At 39.0% G+C, this 17,797-nt stretch overlaps 1 protein-coding gene across 1 annotated transcript in view; it reads left to right on the top strand.

Annotated features, from left to right (window-relative positions):
* npr2 (natriuretic peptide receptor 2) overlaps positions 1-17,797 on the top strand; it is a 79,891-nt gene that overhangs the window by 7,412 nt on the left and 54,682 nt on the right. Inside the window, exons 2-5 of the mRNA XM_008289045.1 lie at positions 9,384-9,565; positions 12,396-12,509; positions 13,463-13,598; positions 14,319-14,413. Of these exons, the coding sequence (XP_008287267.1) occupies positions 9,384-9,565; positions 12,396-12,509; positions 13,463-13,598; positions 14,319-14,413 (527 nt within the window). The remainder of the gene's footprint in view (positions 1-9,383; positions 9,566-12,395; positions 12,510-13,462; positions 13,599-14,318; positions 14,414-17,797) is intronic.

Here is a 17,797-nt window from a genome sequence, read left to right as displayed (position 1 = left end):
AAATGCAGTAAAAATAGTGTCATTTCACAGCCACATTTTCTAAATGAAGCAATTACAATTACTTACAGTTTTGGCCTGTTTTTCTTTTTTTTTTAATGCTTACGGAAGTTCTTGTTTTCTGGAATTTTAGTTTTTATCTGTTTAATAAAAAACGGAAAACTTTAAATTGCCAAAATATTGAAGTAATGTTCAAAACAAAGGCTAAAAACATTCATTGTTTTATAGTGAAGCTTGTTAATGTTCTCTCTGGAATCAACGTTTTATTTGAATCTACAATTAAGCATCATCATTTATTTGTTGTATGTTTGTATGTATGTTATATTTTGTGTTAAAATCTACAAAGCAGCTAAAGTTATTGAACACATTTGGTGGCCTGAAAAGTGCAGTTTTTCCTCTAAACTGTGGAAATATAAAGTAGCAGAAAATCGTACTACTCACAAGCACAAGTAGCCTGAAATTATGCTTAAGTACGTTACTTGAACAAACATTCCCCACGGTTGTAGAATTAGAGTGAGTGAATCAGTGATTTCAAGCATGTAGTCACTTTGAGGTACTGTTGAATCATGCTGCTTTGTTTTCATAATTCTGTTATTTCATCCTCCTCATGTAGATGGATGAAGGCAGGAAACACAAAAACCAAACACCACCAGCTTCATGACTGTATTTACACCAGATAAAATGGCAGCTGAGTAAAACTGTTGACAGGAATCATGTATGACGAGTCCTCTTATGTTATATTTAACGTTCAATCTCAGTCGGCAGTGATTTGGCAGCGCTGTGCGGTGACGGCAACAACAGAAGTCCCAGAGCGACATTAGAAATCAAACATCCAGCGTATTGACACTGAGCGGCAGAGACGTGACGGGAAAAAGAAAAAAAAAAAGAGCAAATGGAGTTTCTTCTTATTGTCTTAAAGGATTTACTGCCTCACGTTGTTTTAATAAAGAAGGAATAAAAAAAAAGACGGTCGGCCGTGCAGAAATGTGCGCATGCCTGGGCTTTGGTCTAATGCATCACATGTGCATCTGCATGTGTTGCTTCCTGTGAATCTTCTGGGCCTGGTTATGTAATTGGAATCATGGAAAAGAACGGAGGAATCTACAGCGCTGGTATGTTGAATAGACGCGTTTTTCAGGGTTAATGCTGACACTGATTATTAGCAATCAAGGAAATAAAACCGGTTATTTACATGATCAGCTGATGCCCCTCCTGCTGGGCCATGGCAGGCCCACAAAAACATGCTCCCATACAGCTAAACTGCATTCTCTATTACAGTTTGTAACGTTTAAAAAAATTGTTTTTTAATCAACATATTGCTGCCATTTATTTTACGGATAATTTTCAGTCATCCAGTCATAGATTAGATGAGGCAGGACTTGAGGAGGAAATGCAGGAGACACTTCAAACATATTTTAACCCAAAGTGTGAGATATTTCCAAACTATAACCAAGTAATTTTGGTGAATCACCTTAACCAAGCTTCTAACATGTAAACATGTCTAACAAAACCTCATATTTTCCTAATCTGAACAGAGTTTTTGTGCCTAAACTGAACCAGAAAGTGAGTAAAAACCAAAACTTAAATCTGAGACTGATGGTCTTTCCTACATTAGATGCTGGTCTTCTGGGTTAAAGTCTGGTTGCTGGTTTATACCTCCATCCTCCCCTGAAGTCACATGTTATTTCAAAACAAGATCTTGTCCCTTTGTGGCATAATTGAGCATGCAGTTTAGTTTTATTGGAACGCAATTTTGGGAAGGCTGGGTTGTACCTCTGGGGGAGTCTTGGGGTAACCGTAACGTTGGCAGTATCTCCATTTGGTCTTGTGGTTTGCAGAATGAGGCTGCCGTGGATCAGGCTTGTCCTGGTAGACTGGAATATGGGGAGTCTGGAGGTTGAATCAACACCTTGGACTCTGTCATGTCCATGCTGATGCTTCTGAGCAGTGTTTGAGTGTGGTGCAGCACCCTGTCGCTGCCATTGGGGATGTGCTCGGTGTGGAACAATGTTTAGTTGCATGAAATACGTGCACATGACTCTGATACGCCTGATGTAGACTTTGGGTAGAAGCCTGATATTTCCACTGCACATTTCATGCAGCTTTCTCCTCCTCCTCCATTATTTTTTGCGTGTTTCCCCCTTGGCTACAGGAAACAACACCAACGACCTTCATGCTGGTCTCACTTTGACAGATCATTCTGTAGAACATGACAGTTGGTGGTCCTCATCCCACTGTTGTTCTAAAATAGCCACAAGTGGAATTGTTTCAGTGGAGATGTGCATTTTCAATAACATGGGTAATTCCCCTCAAAACCCTCGTAGTGCTGCCTCACTGCTTGATCCAAAGCGTTGGCACAACTTTCAGTTTCATTTTTAGTGTGGCCGGCTCCTACATGGAGGCTGTTGCTTCCTGTAGTGAAGAAAACAGTAAGACACAGACAGCAGAAGGAAGGAAGGACAAAGCCAAGTGGTGGATCAGACAGGGTTCATGTAACAAGGCTGGCCAGCTTGTTTTTATCAGTGAACTGACTGTTTTAATGACAGTGTTTGTCTCCCTGCATGCAGATGTTCCCCAGTCACTATTTTGCAAGGACACCATCACTACATCCTGGGCTTAGTGCTGCCTAATTGGTTAAAATAAACACGCCAGGTTACTTCCCCCCTAAAGCAGAATGATAATGCAGCCAGACCTTTATCCAGCACTGTGGCAATGGATCTGGCTGTAAGAGACTACTGGACCCAAGGTTTACCAGGAGAACGCTGCACTTTAACGAGATAATCACCTGTCAGTGGCTTTAATGTACATCTGCAGTAAAAATGAAAACCCCCGGTGTCAAAATGTAGACATTTTACACAAACTACAAAGCAAAACTGGCTGTTACTGGTGAAATATAACCAATCAGACGACATGACTGCATCAGAGACACAGCAGCACATTTTGAAATTAATTTGTTTTATCAGTTTAAAAACAATAACAATGTCGGAAATTGGAAAATGTTTAGTAATTAATCATCCAGGTAAATTGATTCTAAATATTGAATAACTACTGCTGAAAATATAATCATAATAATAATAAAATATATCTTTTTCAAGCAAGAAGTAGGGGTCTAATGCGATCAATGAAAAGGAAATATTATAAATTTAATAGCTGCCAGTCAGAAACAGGTGTTCTTTCTGGTGTTGGTAGTCGTGTTATTATCCTCAACACCATTGTGATTTATCCTTAAAAATCTGGAAAACAGACAAAACTTGCCTCCCAACAAGTCATCCGGTCTGTTATTTAGCTCTCAGAGTTATTCCTCCTGTTACATTCACAGGATAGGAGGTAATTCTACAGTCTGACACATCGTCTATAGTTTCCTCTGTGCAGTTCCTTATTTGAAAGGCCGGTTTTAAAATGAGTGTCATTACCTTGTAAAGTGTCAGACTGCATTGTTATCAGGAGAAAGCTCGTACATCCGTCATCTACATGTGCATTGTTCTACGTGTTGCTTCAGTGGTGAAAGATGTTTAGAAATGCTAATTAGCATCTAGATCTGGGTCAGCGTTGAAACAGACGCTGAAAGAAACAGGATGCAGAATATATGCAAATTTGTAAAAGCGCAGTATGACAATATAGTTAATTGTCATCGAGTAGTTCTTTAAATAATTAAGCCCAACAATAAAAAAACATCACTTCTTTGTCTCTCCACTGAAATCTGTCAACAAGTGTTTGAGATATCTTTTTTAAATCAGACAAGAACATACAGCAATAACAACAAAACCGCCCTGAAGGAGGTAAAAATGAGGCTCGATTATGTCAAATTTCTCTGAACAATCTTCAAAATATGCTAAAACCCCACTTAACGAGAGGCTAACAAGATATTTTATGCAGTGCGGAGAGCAGAGAAGGAACAAGGTTGAGTGCCTGGTGTGAATATGTGAAGTGGAACAACTTATGCCGAACAATTTAAGGTGCTTTTGTGCAAACCAAAGCCTCATCAGGTCCATACACAGCGTGAACGCTACAACACAGGAGGACATTTTCTCCCGGCTGTGCGGTGCATTTGTTTTGGGAGGGGTCCAGGAGACAGCAGGACTACTTGGCATCGCGAGCCACGTTGGAAGAGATGAGAGTTGGGGTCGAAGCAGCAGCAGACTTTGGTCTAACACATGAGGAAATGTCTGCTAACTGCGAGCGCTGCCACGGAGTTGGCAGCAAACCGCTCTGACATCCACTACGGGTGGAAATAATGCTACGTTTTTGTTTTTTTTTTGTATTCATGACTCAACAGCAGCAGGGTGTAGGTGGCAGGGTGAAGGTAGTGGGTATAGAGACACTGCCAGCGCCTGAAATAAAGGTCTCAAGCCTGATTCCTGTAACTGCAAACAAAGAAGTGGTGGAGAGACTGAATATCTAGAGGCTCAGTAAAGCTGAAATCACTGAGTTTCCATTCATGTTTGAGAGTCAGTACTTTTTAGGGATGGACAGAAGTGTTTGCTGCCACATATTGAAGGTTGGTGCTGAATGTCAGATATTTAAGTTTGTTTTTTAAGCCCTGACTATACTCGCTTGTGGATGCTCACATGAACACGACAGATGCATCGTTATTATTACTTAAACAAAATCCGTCATTTCCAAGCTTTCCGTTCATTGTAGACTAAACATTGTAGAGATGACATATGTTGTGAAGTGCGCTATATAAATAAAATTGAATTGAATTGAATTGTCTGTCAGTAGCCATGCAATGCATTCTGGTAGCAGAGTGTTGCACTTCCAGAGACAGGACATCACACTGGCCACAGCTTTTTTACATAAAATTGAGGTCAAGGCTACTTTATGTAAATCAAGGGGGTCAGGCACGACTCTCTACCTCCAGAAACTCCCAAAAAACCTTTTTATCTAACTTTTGTTGAGCTAAAAATCAAGACAGATTCAGCAGCTGCATGGCTTATTTCTTCTCAAAGGTTTTCTGAAACACTATTTTTGTAATGTGAAGGAACATTTCCAAACAAGCGGTCATGCTGATTGAAATCTGGAAGTAGACAGAACCCGAGAGAAGTCTAATCAGGTGCATCCACGGTTGTAGCTAAAGGGTAGCTTGTGTTCGGGTTCTGTTCAGACAACTAGAGCACCTATCAGTCTTGGTAATCATACATCCACCAAGTGTCCAGTGCTAGAAAATGTGTCCAAAACCACCACCCTGTAGATCTGCGAGCAGCCGATGGGCCACTAAAGTGATGAAATGCTGGTGTTAAACTTTCCGAGGGTCCGCTAGGGTCAATATGATGTAAATTTTGTTGCTCCTAAAGGCTGGTGTTATATTTTCCGAGTCTGGAAGTACATTAAGGTCCACGAGTTGCCATTCCCCAAAGGCAGGTGTTATACTTTCCAAGTCGGGTAGTACAAGGAGGTTCACAAGGGTCAGCATGACGTACATTTTGTCACCCCTAAAGACTAGTGTTATATTTTCTGGGTGTAAACAAGGGTTCGCGAGGGTCAGCGTAACTTTCAACATCTTATCAAATCCACAAAAGTCTGCAAACATTTTGTCTGCTACAAAGGGCCACATGCTGGAGTCTGTCACACAGATTTCCACTGACTATAAAAGTCGTATAATACCAACAAGTGCACATCCACGCCATGCCTTTACTGTCATGGTATATGTACATGGAGAGGAATGAATGTCCTCTCCATGCATTGAGATCCATGGATCAGAATCTTCTGAGTGAACTCCATACAGGCTAAAAGTAGCATCACAACAACAGCTATGTGTAAGTGATGTTTGCAGCAGTCCGTGTACACATTGATTAGGGAGTGTAATCGAGGCGTGACACCACTTTTTGATCTACTCGGAGGACTTTGTTCCACAAATGCAGAGTATATTGGTACCTATGTATTCAACACTCCTGCTCTTGTAGCACAGACTTGGATAGAAGAGATAATTTACGTCACTCGGACCCTAATGTGGTGTTTTTTTGAGGGCAAATTCTTGAAGGACTGCATGTGTGTGTGGAAAACATTCCCTAAAGTAAGATACTGTCGAAAGTATTGTTTAATATTTAATAGATTTATAATGTCCCGTATACGTTTTGCATTTCTCTTCTTTCTCTGGTTGTCCTCACCCTATGAACTGATACCGACTCTCATCTTTGCATGCTTTTCCTCCGTCGTGGCTCGCCTGTGATTGATGTTTTTTCATTCTTCATCTACCACACGCAATTGTATTGAAGCCTCACGTTTATTAGAATCAGACATTTCAAAAGTTGAAATATGAGCCAGCTGTCAAACTGCATTATCCACTCACTGCTCGCGCCGCGCTGTTCTTTTCAACATGTGAAATTCCAAGAAATTCTGGAAAATATGTCCAACAACTGTGGCGTTAACAGGGAGTGATGGTGTTGTCGGAGCAGATTGATGCGATTGCATATACAGTCATTTGATCAAACAGAAGTGCAGCCAAAGGAAATGTGCCAATCCAGTCAGAATGCACATGGCACGACTGTCACAAAAAAAAAAAATAGAGCTAAAAGAACTTCTGCATGTCTGTTTCTGTGATATTCTCAATATCTCCCCTCAATCTACTCTCAGCTGTTGATGTTTTGAAATTCCACATAGGTCACAGCTGAGGTAGAGAACATCAACACTGAGGCGGCAAGGAGGAAATTTGGGGATTTAGGTGGGTTACAAAAAAAATCAAGGCGTGTATATACAAGCAGAGTAAACTAGTAACGAGACAAGTGAAGCCCCACCTATTAGCAGCAGGCAACTCCCACTGCTTCAGACAACCTTCAAGCCTCAGACTCCGAGGTCTTAGCTGTCCTCTGAAGGTCTGTACTACGAAGCAGGATGTAGAGTTAACCCCTCCTTTAATGGGTTATGTTTGAGATAACAGATCAATCAGTTCTCTTGGAAAATGGCATCACTATTCCTAGAAGATCCAGAGCTCGGTGTGCTGAAGTGAGAGGATCTCTGAGGAGGGCAACAGTTTGTGGAGCTGCACTTTGAGAGCTGCTTTGGCATTTGTATATCGATATAATCCTAAAACAGAGACTGATAAAGCACTAAAAGCCCTAAAGCAGCTTTACATGACGCTAGCAAAGAACAAATTTAAGGTTTACGTGCTCCTAAAACCATTTAACATCACCGAGCAGCTGAAGGAATACGACTGCGTTAGACGCTATGAGAGTGAATGTGACATTACTGGATTTGTCGTCCACACTGAAATGATTTTTATTACTTGATTATTTATTCTTTACATAATGTCTTTTTGTGAGTAGCATAAAGGAAATACATCGTAATTTGGTTATACAATCTTGTGTTACGTAATATTATTGAATAGGAAACCTACATCTAAGCAACATCTACATAAAGCCTGTTAAACCGTGTTGCCTTTTTTAAACTTCTCGTACTGATTAAGGATTCTGGTTTGTTCTCTTTGTGAGAAACATGGCCTGTCCATGTTTGTGATCATCTGAACTCCGCCTCTTTCATGTAAGAGCTAGATCCAGAAGCCCTGGGTTGACCTGCTGAGTTTAGTCCCAGTTTTGTGTGACCACTAGATAACAAAAAGATAACCCAGGTATGTTGAACTCGCCTTGTAGATCAGGCCTCTGCTCTCCAGCCTCAGTCTGATCCCCTGAATGTAGGCTGTGGGTATAAACCTGCCATTTGCCGATCATTTTAGTCTCCTTCCTCTGCCTGTGTGTTACTGTTTTCAAAGTCCACTTTACTACGGAAACAGTAACAACAACCTCCCAGCAGTAATCGACCACAGTGAAAGTTTGAACTTTTGCTGAGGATTTGGATCGTGCAGTCATGACGCACTGCTCGTGTTTTTAGTGGTTTATCCATTTTAAAGACAGCCTCAATGCATGCAAATGTTCCACCAAAACATTTCTACCTGTCACGACTTTGAGCGACCACTGAAGTAGCATCCTTCGTTTAGCTCCACCCAAAGACAACTGGGATTTGGTTTAAAAGAATTCAAACTAACCAAAGCGTTTTTCCCTAATAGCGGAATGACAGTGAAGTGCAGCCAGACCATCATGTACAACACAATGGGCTCGCAAAGTCAAATTGCTCCAGCCTCAGTTTTTACGTCTCTCTTGTTGCAGACGAGAGCCGACTCTGCATCTGACTTCCATCTGGAGTTTATTCATGTGTGCACGGCGCTTGTAAGATGTTGGGCAAATAAATAAATAATCAAATATGGCCGACTGGTGGCTGGCTATTATTAAGTGCCGCAATCTAGAAAATTCTTGACACATGTCGACTTGGCCTGGGAGCATGTTGAAATTTCACTGCAGAAGCAGTTGTTACGAAATTTTACGACTTTATAATGACGGGTTTAGAGTGCACGACGTTGGCCTGGAAGATGCAGGATGTCGGGTCCAACAATTGATCCTTTAGTATCATAGCTGATGTAAACTGATGCAGCAGCTGGAACACCTCATGATGCACAAACAGACTAACAAAGCAGATTTTTATTTTTTTTGCCTTGTCTCTTGTTGTGTAACAACTTCTACAGTGTGTCCCTTCTGATAACCTTTACTTAATTAAAAGTACTCATAGCACGAGTAAAGGTTTGGTATTCAAACTCTGACTTAAGTAAAAAATTATTATTATTATTATTAGTATTATTATTATTAGCATAACTAAATAAATATGTCAAATGAGAGTAATCATTGTGCAGTAAGATGGTCTTTGTCAGTGTTTTACTATTAAATATGATGTTTTTGGATTAATATTCCTGCTGCATCTTACTGTTGTAGATGTTCAAAGTTGAGCTAATTTACTTAACTTAATATACTGGCCGGCGGTTTAGTCTACAATCCGTCAGTTGTAGCATCACTGACCTGTGAGAACCACTCGTCTCTAAAAAGTCAACAGACTGTGAACTTCAAAAAAACCTAATTCTAAAAAGCTAAGAAACTAATCCAAGAGGATCATTAAAAGTAGTTTGTATCTTAACAAGTGGGAATGTGCTGAACTCATTAAGAAACAGTTCATCCAACATTCAAAGTCACCAGATTTTGAGAGATGCAGTTTTTACTGGACAGGAAAGGTGAGAAAAATCTAGAAAATAACTAATTACTACAGCTGTTAGACAAATGATATGGTGTAAAAAGTGCAATATTTGTCTCTTAAATGTGGTAGACGTACAATGAACAAGTACAAGCACCTCCAATTTGTATTAAAGTACAGTATTTTAATAAATTGTATTATTTATGTTTCCCCACTGAGGATAGACCAAGCACAGAGCTCAGGTCGATGGCAGGCTGTGACCATCCTTTCGTCTCCTATGTGACATTTTTGCAGCATTTGAACATAATCTATATGTTTTAAAAACAAACGAGTGATGAAAGTCGATATTTGATTCATTGCTGTTGTTCTGTCTGCAGTCGTGTACATCTGTGGGCCCCTGGAGACGTTCCTGAACATCATGAAACTGTTCCAGAGTGAGATCCAGGACCCAGAAAACTACGCTATCTTCTATCTGGACGTGTTTGCCGAGAGCTTGGCGGATCGCAAACCGTGGCAAAACACTGAGTCCGACTGGGCCGACCCCATCGAGGTCTTCAAGGTACATTAAACACTGAAAATACATCCACATGTACGCTCGTGTTTTTTGATTTATCACATGTGAACAGTCGCTGTTTAAACCGCTCTGTAATTGGCAATAATAGAAGACCTCCATTTGGTTTGGGAGACGGAGGTCTGTGACTGACATTATCATAATTAATTGGGGGTTTCAATTAACTTTGAGTTGAGTAAGCATTAGTGAAAGCGCTGGGAAGTAAAAGCAGGTAAAGCTTTTATGGTAATGAAAGAATCTCACATACACTCTAATTACCTTAAGAAGTTGCTTCAGTTTTGCCAATTGGTGCGCAAATTGAGTCTCCCGTGCCCAGAGGACACAAACCCACCAGCCCCCTTCCACCACTTTAAGGGAGTGAAATTCTTGCATGACATTAATGAACGAGGGGATGTTTTCACAGGAAGCCATTTAGCCGTACAAATTAGCGCACGGAGAAATAAGAAAGTAGGCACAGATGTGTCGCTCGTCTAATTCATCTCCTTAAATGTCACGCCGGCTTCTCTTAATTCTCTTAATTCAGTGTTCAAAAAGTTCTGGAGGAGCGTTCGGAATATAAATCTGGTAAAATATCAAACTGATTAAGGCAACTCTTGTCATAATGGACTAAACTAAAATGCTAGAATCAGTTAAAACATTAACTTAGGATGGTTGGGAAATCCGTATCTTATGCACTCCATTTGCAGGACTTATGGGGTGGTTTATATGCAACATTACTAATGCATTTCCAATTTTTATCTCTACCTATTTGTTCTTCTGGAATGCTTAACAGCACTGCAAAAGGCAAGTTTTAACCTGAATAAATGATCAATTGTTTGATTACAGCACATGAAAACAGTGACTGGGGATAAGATGTTATCTCACGATACCTACGTCTGTGCACAAGGGTTGGATTCTGTTCAAGAAGGAAGCAATTTTAAGATCAGAGACCACATTTAATGACTTATTGAAGTGCTTTTTTTCTGTGTTGAAACCGTGAGTTGTGATGAAACAGCTCCAGTGATCTGACTATGTGTTTATGTGGATGTGAACTGTTCCTAACCTTGGCTGGAGAACAGAACTTTGGCTCCAGTGCTGCTGATCATGCAAGGCGTTAATTTGTCTGCAGGCCATAGCGGGGCTCATTATGGCAATATGCTTTCCTTTAGCGCAATAATTGCTCGAGGAAGTTTGTGGAGGGGTTCCAATTACTGTTGTAACATGAAAAACAATCTGTAGCTTTTCTTTTTTTTCCCCCAATAAAGAACGACACTAAAAGGCTTCATGGAAATGCCAAATACTTGTTTTTGTGACTGCAAATATGTGAACAGAATCAAAGGTCAGCTGTGGAGCACTGAAACGCCTCCCTAAACGTTTGATTTCTCTATTCAGACACTTGATCAAACATTGAAAGCCCCCTGTTCATACTGTTAAAGCGGTTTGTAGACAACAGTTTTAGATGGTGAACGCTGCAGTCAGACAGGCTTCCACACAGTCTGTCACTGCAGGATCAGCACTGACACAAAACACATAATTTAGTCTCACAACAGTGAAGGTTTGATTTAATCAGTCCTCCTTTTGAACTAAAAAGACTAAAAGCTCTGAAGCAATTAGTTTGCTGGAATCTGACAGCAGAAACAGTGCGTCGCTCGACAAATGTGTGTCCCTATAGGCGACAGAAGAGGAAAGAAACTACTGTTTGGCTGTTATTACAAAGCAAGAAACTCCTGCTGCTGTTGCTGTTCTGTTGGTGTCTTAAAATGTTTGCGCTGCTTAAATTGTAAAGCTTTGTGCTTTTAAGTGATGCGCAGTTGGAGTCAGAACAGTCTGATGCCATTGAAAACAGCAGCAGACTCTTTATGTAGCCTGTATTTAAACTAGCAACCATTAAACCTAATGTGTTTGTTCTATAGAGACCGTTACAATTACAATTTCCCTTTTTTCAGCACCTGAACTTCTGTATTCAGCTGTAGCATCATGTATTCTCTTTTATATTAACTAGACTGTTATTTTGCTGTAATAACAACAATTAACTCCTGATCTCAGCATCACAAACAGTCTGTTGGGGCTTTGAAACGTTTGGAGTTTAATACAAGTCAAGTTACCGAATTTGTGCAATTAAATGTTATTACATTTGCTAGAGTGATGCATTTAGTGTCTTATTTTGAGATTTCAAGAGTAATTTCTAGAAAATTAAGAGTAATGAAGGAGCTCAGAAGCGCTGTTATTGCCTCAGTTAGACAGTTAGCAAGCTAACACTTCAATGATGCTAACACCTTATTGAGATTAGCACTGAAACTATGTAGAACAGTTACAGTAACGGGGGAAAAGTTTGTGCTTTGCTTTACTTTACCAAAAGCTAATTGTTTCTTAGGAACACTCATTTTATATTTTATCATATATTATTCATAGTCTATATAGCATGATGCCACTGTTTTGTTTTTTTAATTAAAAAAACACACAGAAAAAATGTTATTTTCTTTTTAAAGAAAAAAAAATCCCAGTCCAGGATATGTCAGCGATTAGCAACAAGAATTATTCCCATGAATTATTGCTTTTTTTTGTGCAGTCAGATTTAAACACAAAAATATAATCAAATACTGAAGTTTGTTTACATCATGCCAGAGTTTTTTTTTTTTTTTATCCACATAATAAGTGCAAAGAGGGTTTTTTGGGGAATATAAATAAAGATATATATATACATGCACAAACACACACACAAAAGTGTTGGGTATTGTGAATATGTGTTGGAATTTGATATTTTGCATGTTCTTCCTTAAAGTCCCAGATCTTATGCTGTAGTATTATTCATGTTTTTCCCTCTCTGTGCCTCCTCCAGTCTGTCTTCGTCATAACGTACCGGCCTCCTGATAACCCAGAATACAAAGACTTTCAGAGGAAACTTCACGCCAGAGCTCAGAAGGATTTCGGTGTCCATTTGGAGCCGTCGTTGGTAAGTTCTAGCCTCTGAAATCCTTCTTTGTTCTGCATAGCATCACAAAATATTGAATCTTTTATAGGATATTCTGTGCAGAACAATATCCCGCTATGCTGTGTAACTGTCAGCATCTCATGACGAATGATGTTTGCAATAGTTTATTCAATTTATACTTTTATTGTTGCTGCTTTCATCTCAACTTTTGTACCAGTGAGCTTCACTAAAATGCAATAGTCTGTAATTTCAAAATGAGTTTGTACTTGCTTTAGCCAATATCGTATAATTTCACAGAAGAATGCTTTTACACCTCTCCTCCTTTAAAGGTCCCATATGGTGAAAATCTATTTTTATTGTGTTTTGTGGTGATTATAAACTTGGAGAGGTGAAGTTAAAGCTGTTACAATATGAAGACATTTACTGTTTGATCTAAATTGCCTCGGCTACGAGCAAAGTTCACCGAACGTTCTGCTTTTGGCTGCAAGAGTGAACACAAGAGTCTTCATGCACTCTCAGCATCTTATGAAGTGTAGACTGAGTGGATTACATTTATGATTGATGGCACCACAACAGTAGGAAGATCCTGCTCTCACGTGCTCACATAAATTGCATTTGAATGCAGCCGAATTCCCAGTGAAGCTGTTCTCGTTTATGGATTTTTCTGTTTTTGGTATCAGAATGACAGAATAATTATGAAATAGTGACTGAGATGCAGCCCATTAAGACTACATGTTAACCAGCAGTCACTTCAGAACCATTTCTACTCTGCTGCTACTGATTTTTATTAATCGCACCGTCATCTGACAAACTCACTAAACATGTGAGTTAAATTAACCATCTTTGTTGTGTTTTAAGCTGAAAACTGAGCCACGTGAGACTTATTTCACACATATTAAGTCATTATATTTTTAAAATTGGGCCTAGGTTCCTGTTGTTGCCGTGTGGTAACAGTTATCCCTCTCTCCTTGCAGATGGACTACATCGCCGGCAGCTTCTACGACGGTTTTGTGCTGTACGCCATGGCCTTGGAGGAGACGCTGGCGGACGGCGGGGCCCAGAACGACGGCATTAACATCACAATGCGGACACAGAACCGCAATTTCTGGGGTGAGCAGCGCTTATGAACAGCTTCAGACATCTGCAAACCTTTTTTCAAACAATAAATGAAGTGAGACGTTGGTGCTTTTTTACTTCTGCTGGCTGATTTCAACTCGCAGCTCGTGCAAAACGACAACTTGATATTGATAAATATATAAATGAAGCGTCTCCACCTAACATGTTGCCAATCATTTCACTACAAAACGATGGCTGCATTTCAGATCAAAGGCGCTCTCTGATAAATAGGCCGTCTGCATGATATTAGAAAAGCACCATTGAACCTAAGATGCGATTAAATTTGCCCTTTCAACACAGCAATTATAATGTTATTGAACAGTTATCACACAACACTCCAGCTAATAGTCCATTTGGTGTTTGATGTGGCTGCTCGCACACTTCCCTGTTTGCTCTGCCAGATCGCATGTTGGACTGAAAGGGGCAGAACAATGGGGTTTTGTTGCTTCAGCTTGAAAGGATTGATGAGATCTTGTTTGCTCGGCGTGATGGGGAGAAAACTGAGAAAACAGGGTCGATAATGGAAACTTTCGCCGCGTTGTTGTGGGTGTTTTGGTGGCGATAATGTTCGCTGGTTTAACAGATACATCAACTTCTATCTTTAAGTGTTTGAAAGAAAAACACTCGACAAAACTCCTGAATCTTAGTTTGTGTCAGGACCATTAATGGAGACACACTGTCATGCCTTTAATTTGATATTTTCTGTGTTTTTAGGAGTGACAGGGCTTGTTTCTATGGACGACAAAAATGCCAGAAATATAGACGTGAACCTGTGGGCGATGACCAACCAGCAGACAGGAGAGTACGGGGTGAGCCATGGTTTTACTGCTTCACTGAGGTTCTGACTGATATCGGTGGTGGTGGATCACTAAACTTACCATCTGACAAACTATTCTTTTAACACTAATGTGTCATGTCAAAGTCTTTCATTTTCTTATTGGTGGAGGAAGTATTCAGATCTTCTACTTAATTAAAACGACTGATAGCACGCTGTAAAAAAAAAAAAAAAAAAGCAAAAGTCCTGCATTTAAAATGTTATTTAAGTAAAAGTATGTACGTATAATTAGTACAATGCAATTAGAGCATTAAAATTGACAGAGTTTATTACAGTAGATCTATCTGTACATTAATACAGCAAAGACAAGGAAGATCAAGCAGGATTTTACTGTTGTAGCTGGTTGAGGTGATGCTAGTTTTGAACTTTTTTGCATCGGACTGCAACTAATGATTACCGTCATTAGTGATTTTTTTTTTTCCAATTGAAAATGAAAACTGTGAGAAATAAATATATAAAATTGAAGTCCAAAAGTGACCCTGTCCAACCAAGAGTCCAAAATAAATTTAAAAATTATACAAAAAAAAGCAGCAAATGTTTATATTTATGAAAAATCATGGAATTGATTATGAAAATAGTTGCTAATTAAGTTTCTGTCAATTAGCCAACTGATAAATCAACCGTTGTTTCAGCTGTACGTGTATAAACCGTTGGGTAGTTGAAGTAATACCTAAGAATAATATATATCTTCTCATGTTTTGTGTGTAAACATCTTAATTTGTACAATGACTCCTTAATGAAATGAAACATTCCCTCTGAAATGCAACAAAAAGAAAAGACTTAAGTGAAGTGCAGCTACCTTCCGGTTGTACTGGAGTAATTGTACTTGCAGTAAGATTTGGGATGAGATTGTCTGTGAAGAAGAACTGATTTAAAAGAGCATAAGTCAGTGGGGGAGAAAGCCTGCAAAATAAACTCATATATTAACTTTTGCTGTTCATATATGTGATGATGATGATGATGTGATGCTGTTATTCCTCTAAAGATCTTAATCTGTGGTCACACTTGATTGGATTGAACTGTCTTAAATGCTGCAGACTGGAGAAGAGCAGTCTGACTGCTTTCAGTTCAGTTCAATTTAGTTTTATTTGTATAGTGCAGTTTGCCACATATGTCATCACATAACACTTAACAAAGTAAGGTATAGACCTTGCAAATTGCATAACGAGAGGACCTAAAGAGGAAAACATTCACAAGCGTGTCGTATCAAACCTCTGCTGTGACTGTAATGACGGATAGAGGAACGATACACCCAGGAGCAAACAGATTGTCACCGACAGCTGATAAGCACATTTGGCAGAGGCAGGTTTGCTGTGCATGGACGGGACTGATAAGCCAGTTCAGCAGATCCTTGTCTTGCTTAGTGGCTTTTTCACTATATGATAGTGGAGTTAGCTGAGTATCATTAATAGGAACAACTTTTTGGACAGAAGAAATGGAAGCATATTGGTTTAAAAAACACATTATAGGGGCACAGTAGTGGCTCTCTGTACCCTCATTTCTTCTCATCTCACCACTGTTGGCTCTAATTAAGGCATAAAACACCCCCCAGATTAACTTGGTGCTAAAGCACATTACAGTTGGTCCAAAAAATGGATAAAAAATGTTGAGTAAACAAATATCAGTCCAGCTGGGGAAAGAAAAAGTAGATTTTTAGTAAAAACTTTTATTCTAACTTACATTATAATGTAATTATTGTAAGTTTCCTTGATGGAAGATGATCTTTTACTGGCTATTTATCAAATTATTCGCTAAACTGTTGTCAGAAATGAACTGGAATGAGAAACAAAGTAGTTGTATTTTGTATTGCTCCGTGTACTACAGTGTTTTAACAGACATTAAGACACATTAATAATTAAAAAAAGTCTCCTGTAATGTAAAGCTTTTTTGTTTGCACGTGGCAGGTTTTTAGGGAAAACTGCAATCATTATAGTGTCCCCACAGTGCAAATAGTAATAATATTTTTATTTTTAATCCATAAAAACCTACTTTGTCTCCTTTAAAGCAGAACTCTACCTACAACTCTCCAGATTTACTTCATGTGCATCGATTATAATATTTCATCATTACTTATTCACAGCTCAAACCTCAGCCGTCGCTTTAGTTTGGCCGTAGATTCAGTGAAATCACACGTTTGACGTCACAAATGGAAAGTGGACGTTACTGTGTGTGAGATAATCTGGGGTCTTGACTTCTTTAATGATAAGATGCATAAAACCTCAAATTTCCCTCCGAGTCTGATGAAAATATTTGTGTATGTTTCGTTCTAAAAACCCTGCTGTGTCTTTTGTTTTTTTTTTCTTTCCCCGATGGGGCAGGAGAAGAAGTGGGTTAGCTACATTTGACTTCAGTTAGAATTTCATAGCGGCCCTGAGAGACTGTCAGCGTGACTTCCTGGTCTCATTTATCTTTGGCTTTTAATTGGTCGACTCAGATGGCCGATTGACCCGAGTCGCCTGCAGCCTGCTTCAAAACATCCGAGCAGGGAAGAGTTTCAGCTCTCAGAGTGTTGGAATACTTTATATGTTGTGCAACTGGCGATTTCTGTAAGTTATTTTATCCATTTATGGAAATCACCTGTCTTTAATCATTATAACGGACTATAAAACATACATATTTTATATTTCTATTATATATATTTTCCATTATGTTCCATATTCTTCTCTTTCTAATAATAATAAAGTCATATATGTGATGATGGTGCTACGTTAGTAGGAAAAAAGTGTTGCTCGTTCCCTCAGGATTCTTTAGCAGCAACATTGTCAACAGTTTTTTCCTACTTAACATTAAAACGACATTTAAAAACATAAAGACATGATAAAACAGATAAAAAATAATAATTAAAACAAAGCTTGCTCACAGGGAATCCTTGGATTTGTTGGGTTTTCATGCACATAGCGTGAATTTCTAAATTAGTCATGTTAATCTCCATTATTATTATTAATACTGTCGGTTCTTAGCATTTATGTTTATTATCATCAGATGAAGTTGTATTTTAGATATTTTTTGTATAGCTTTAATCTGCAATATTTCAACAATTCAGGTAAATTCACACCATAAATGACACCGTAGGGACTTAACTTCAATATTTAATCTACTGAGGTTACTACTTTTCTACCGTGAAGCACTTTGGCGGTTGCTTTAAATGTGACAGATACTTGATTATCACCGTACGACAACCCTTGTTGTGCAAAGCTGTTCTATTCGTACACTGCTATGTTCACAGTTACAGAGGAAAAACAAACTCCTTCATGATCGTGTTCATACAACATAATGAACTACGGTTCAATTTTTAATGACTGAAGTGGTTTAGCGTTGCACCTCTGATTCACAATGGATCATTTACACTTTCAAAACT

Source organism: Stegastes partitus, unplaced genomic scaffold, assembly GCF_000690725.1.
Source record: "Stegastes partitus isolate 25-593 unplaced genomic scaffold, Stegastes_partitus-1.0.2 Scaffold590, whole genome shotgun sequence".
In the NCBI taxonomy this organism is placed as follows: Eukaryota; Metazoa; Chordata; class Actinopteri; family Pomacentridae; genus Stegastes; species Stegastes partitus.
This window is presented reverse-complemented; position numbering and strand designations above follow the sequence as displayed.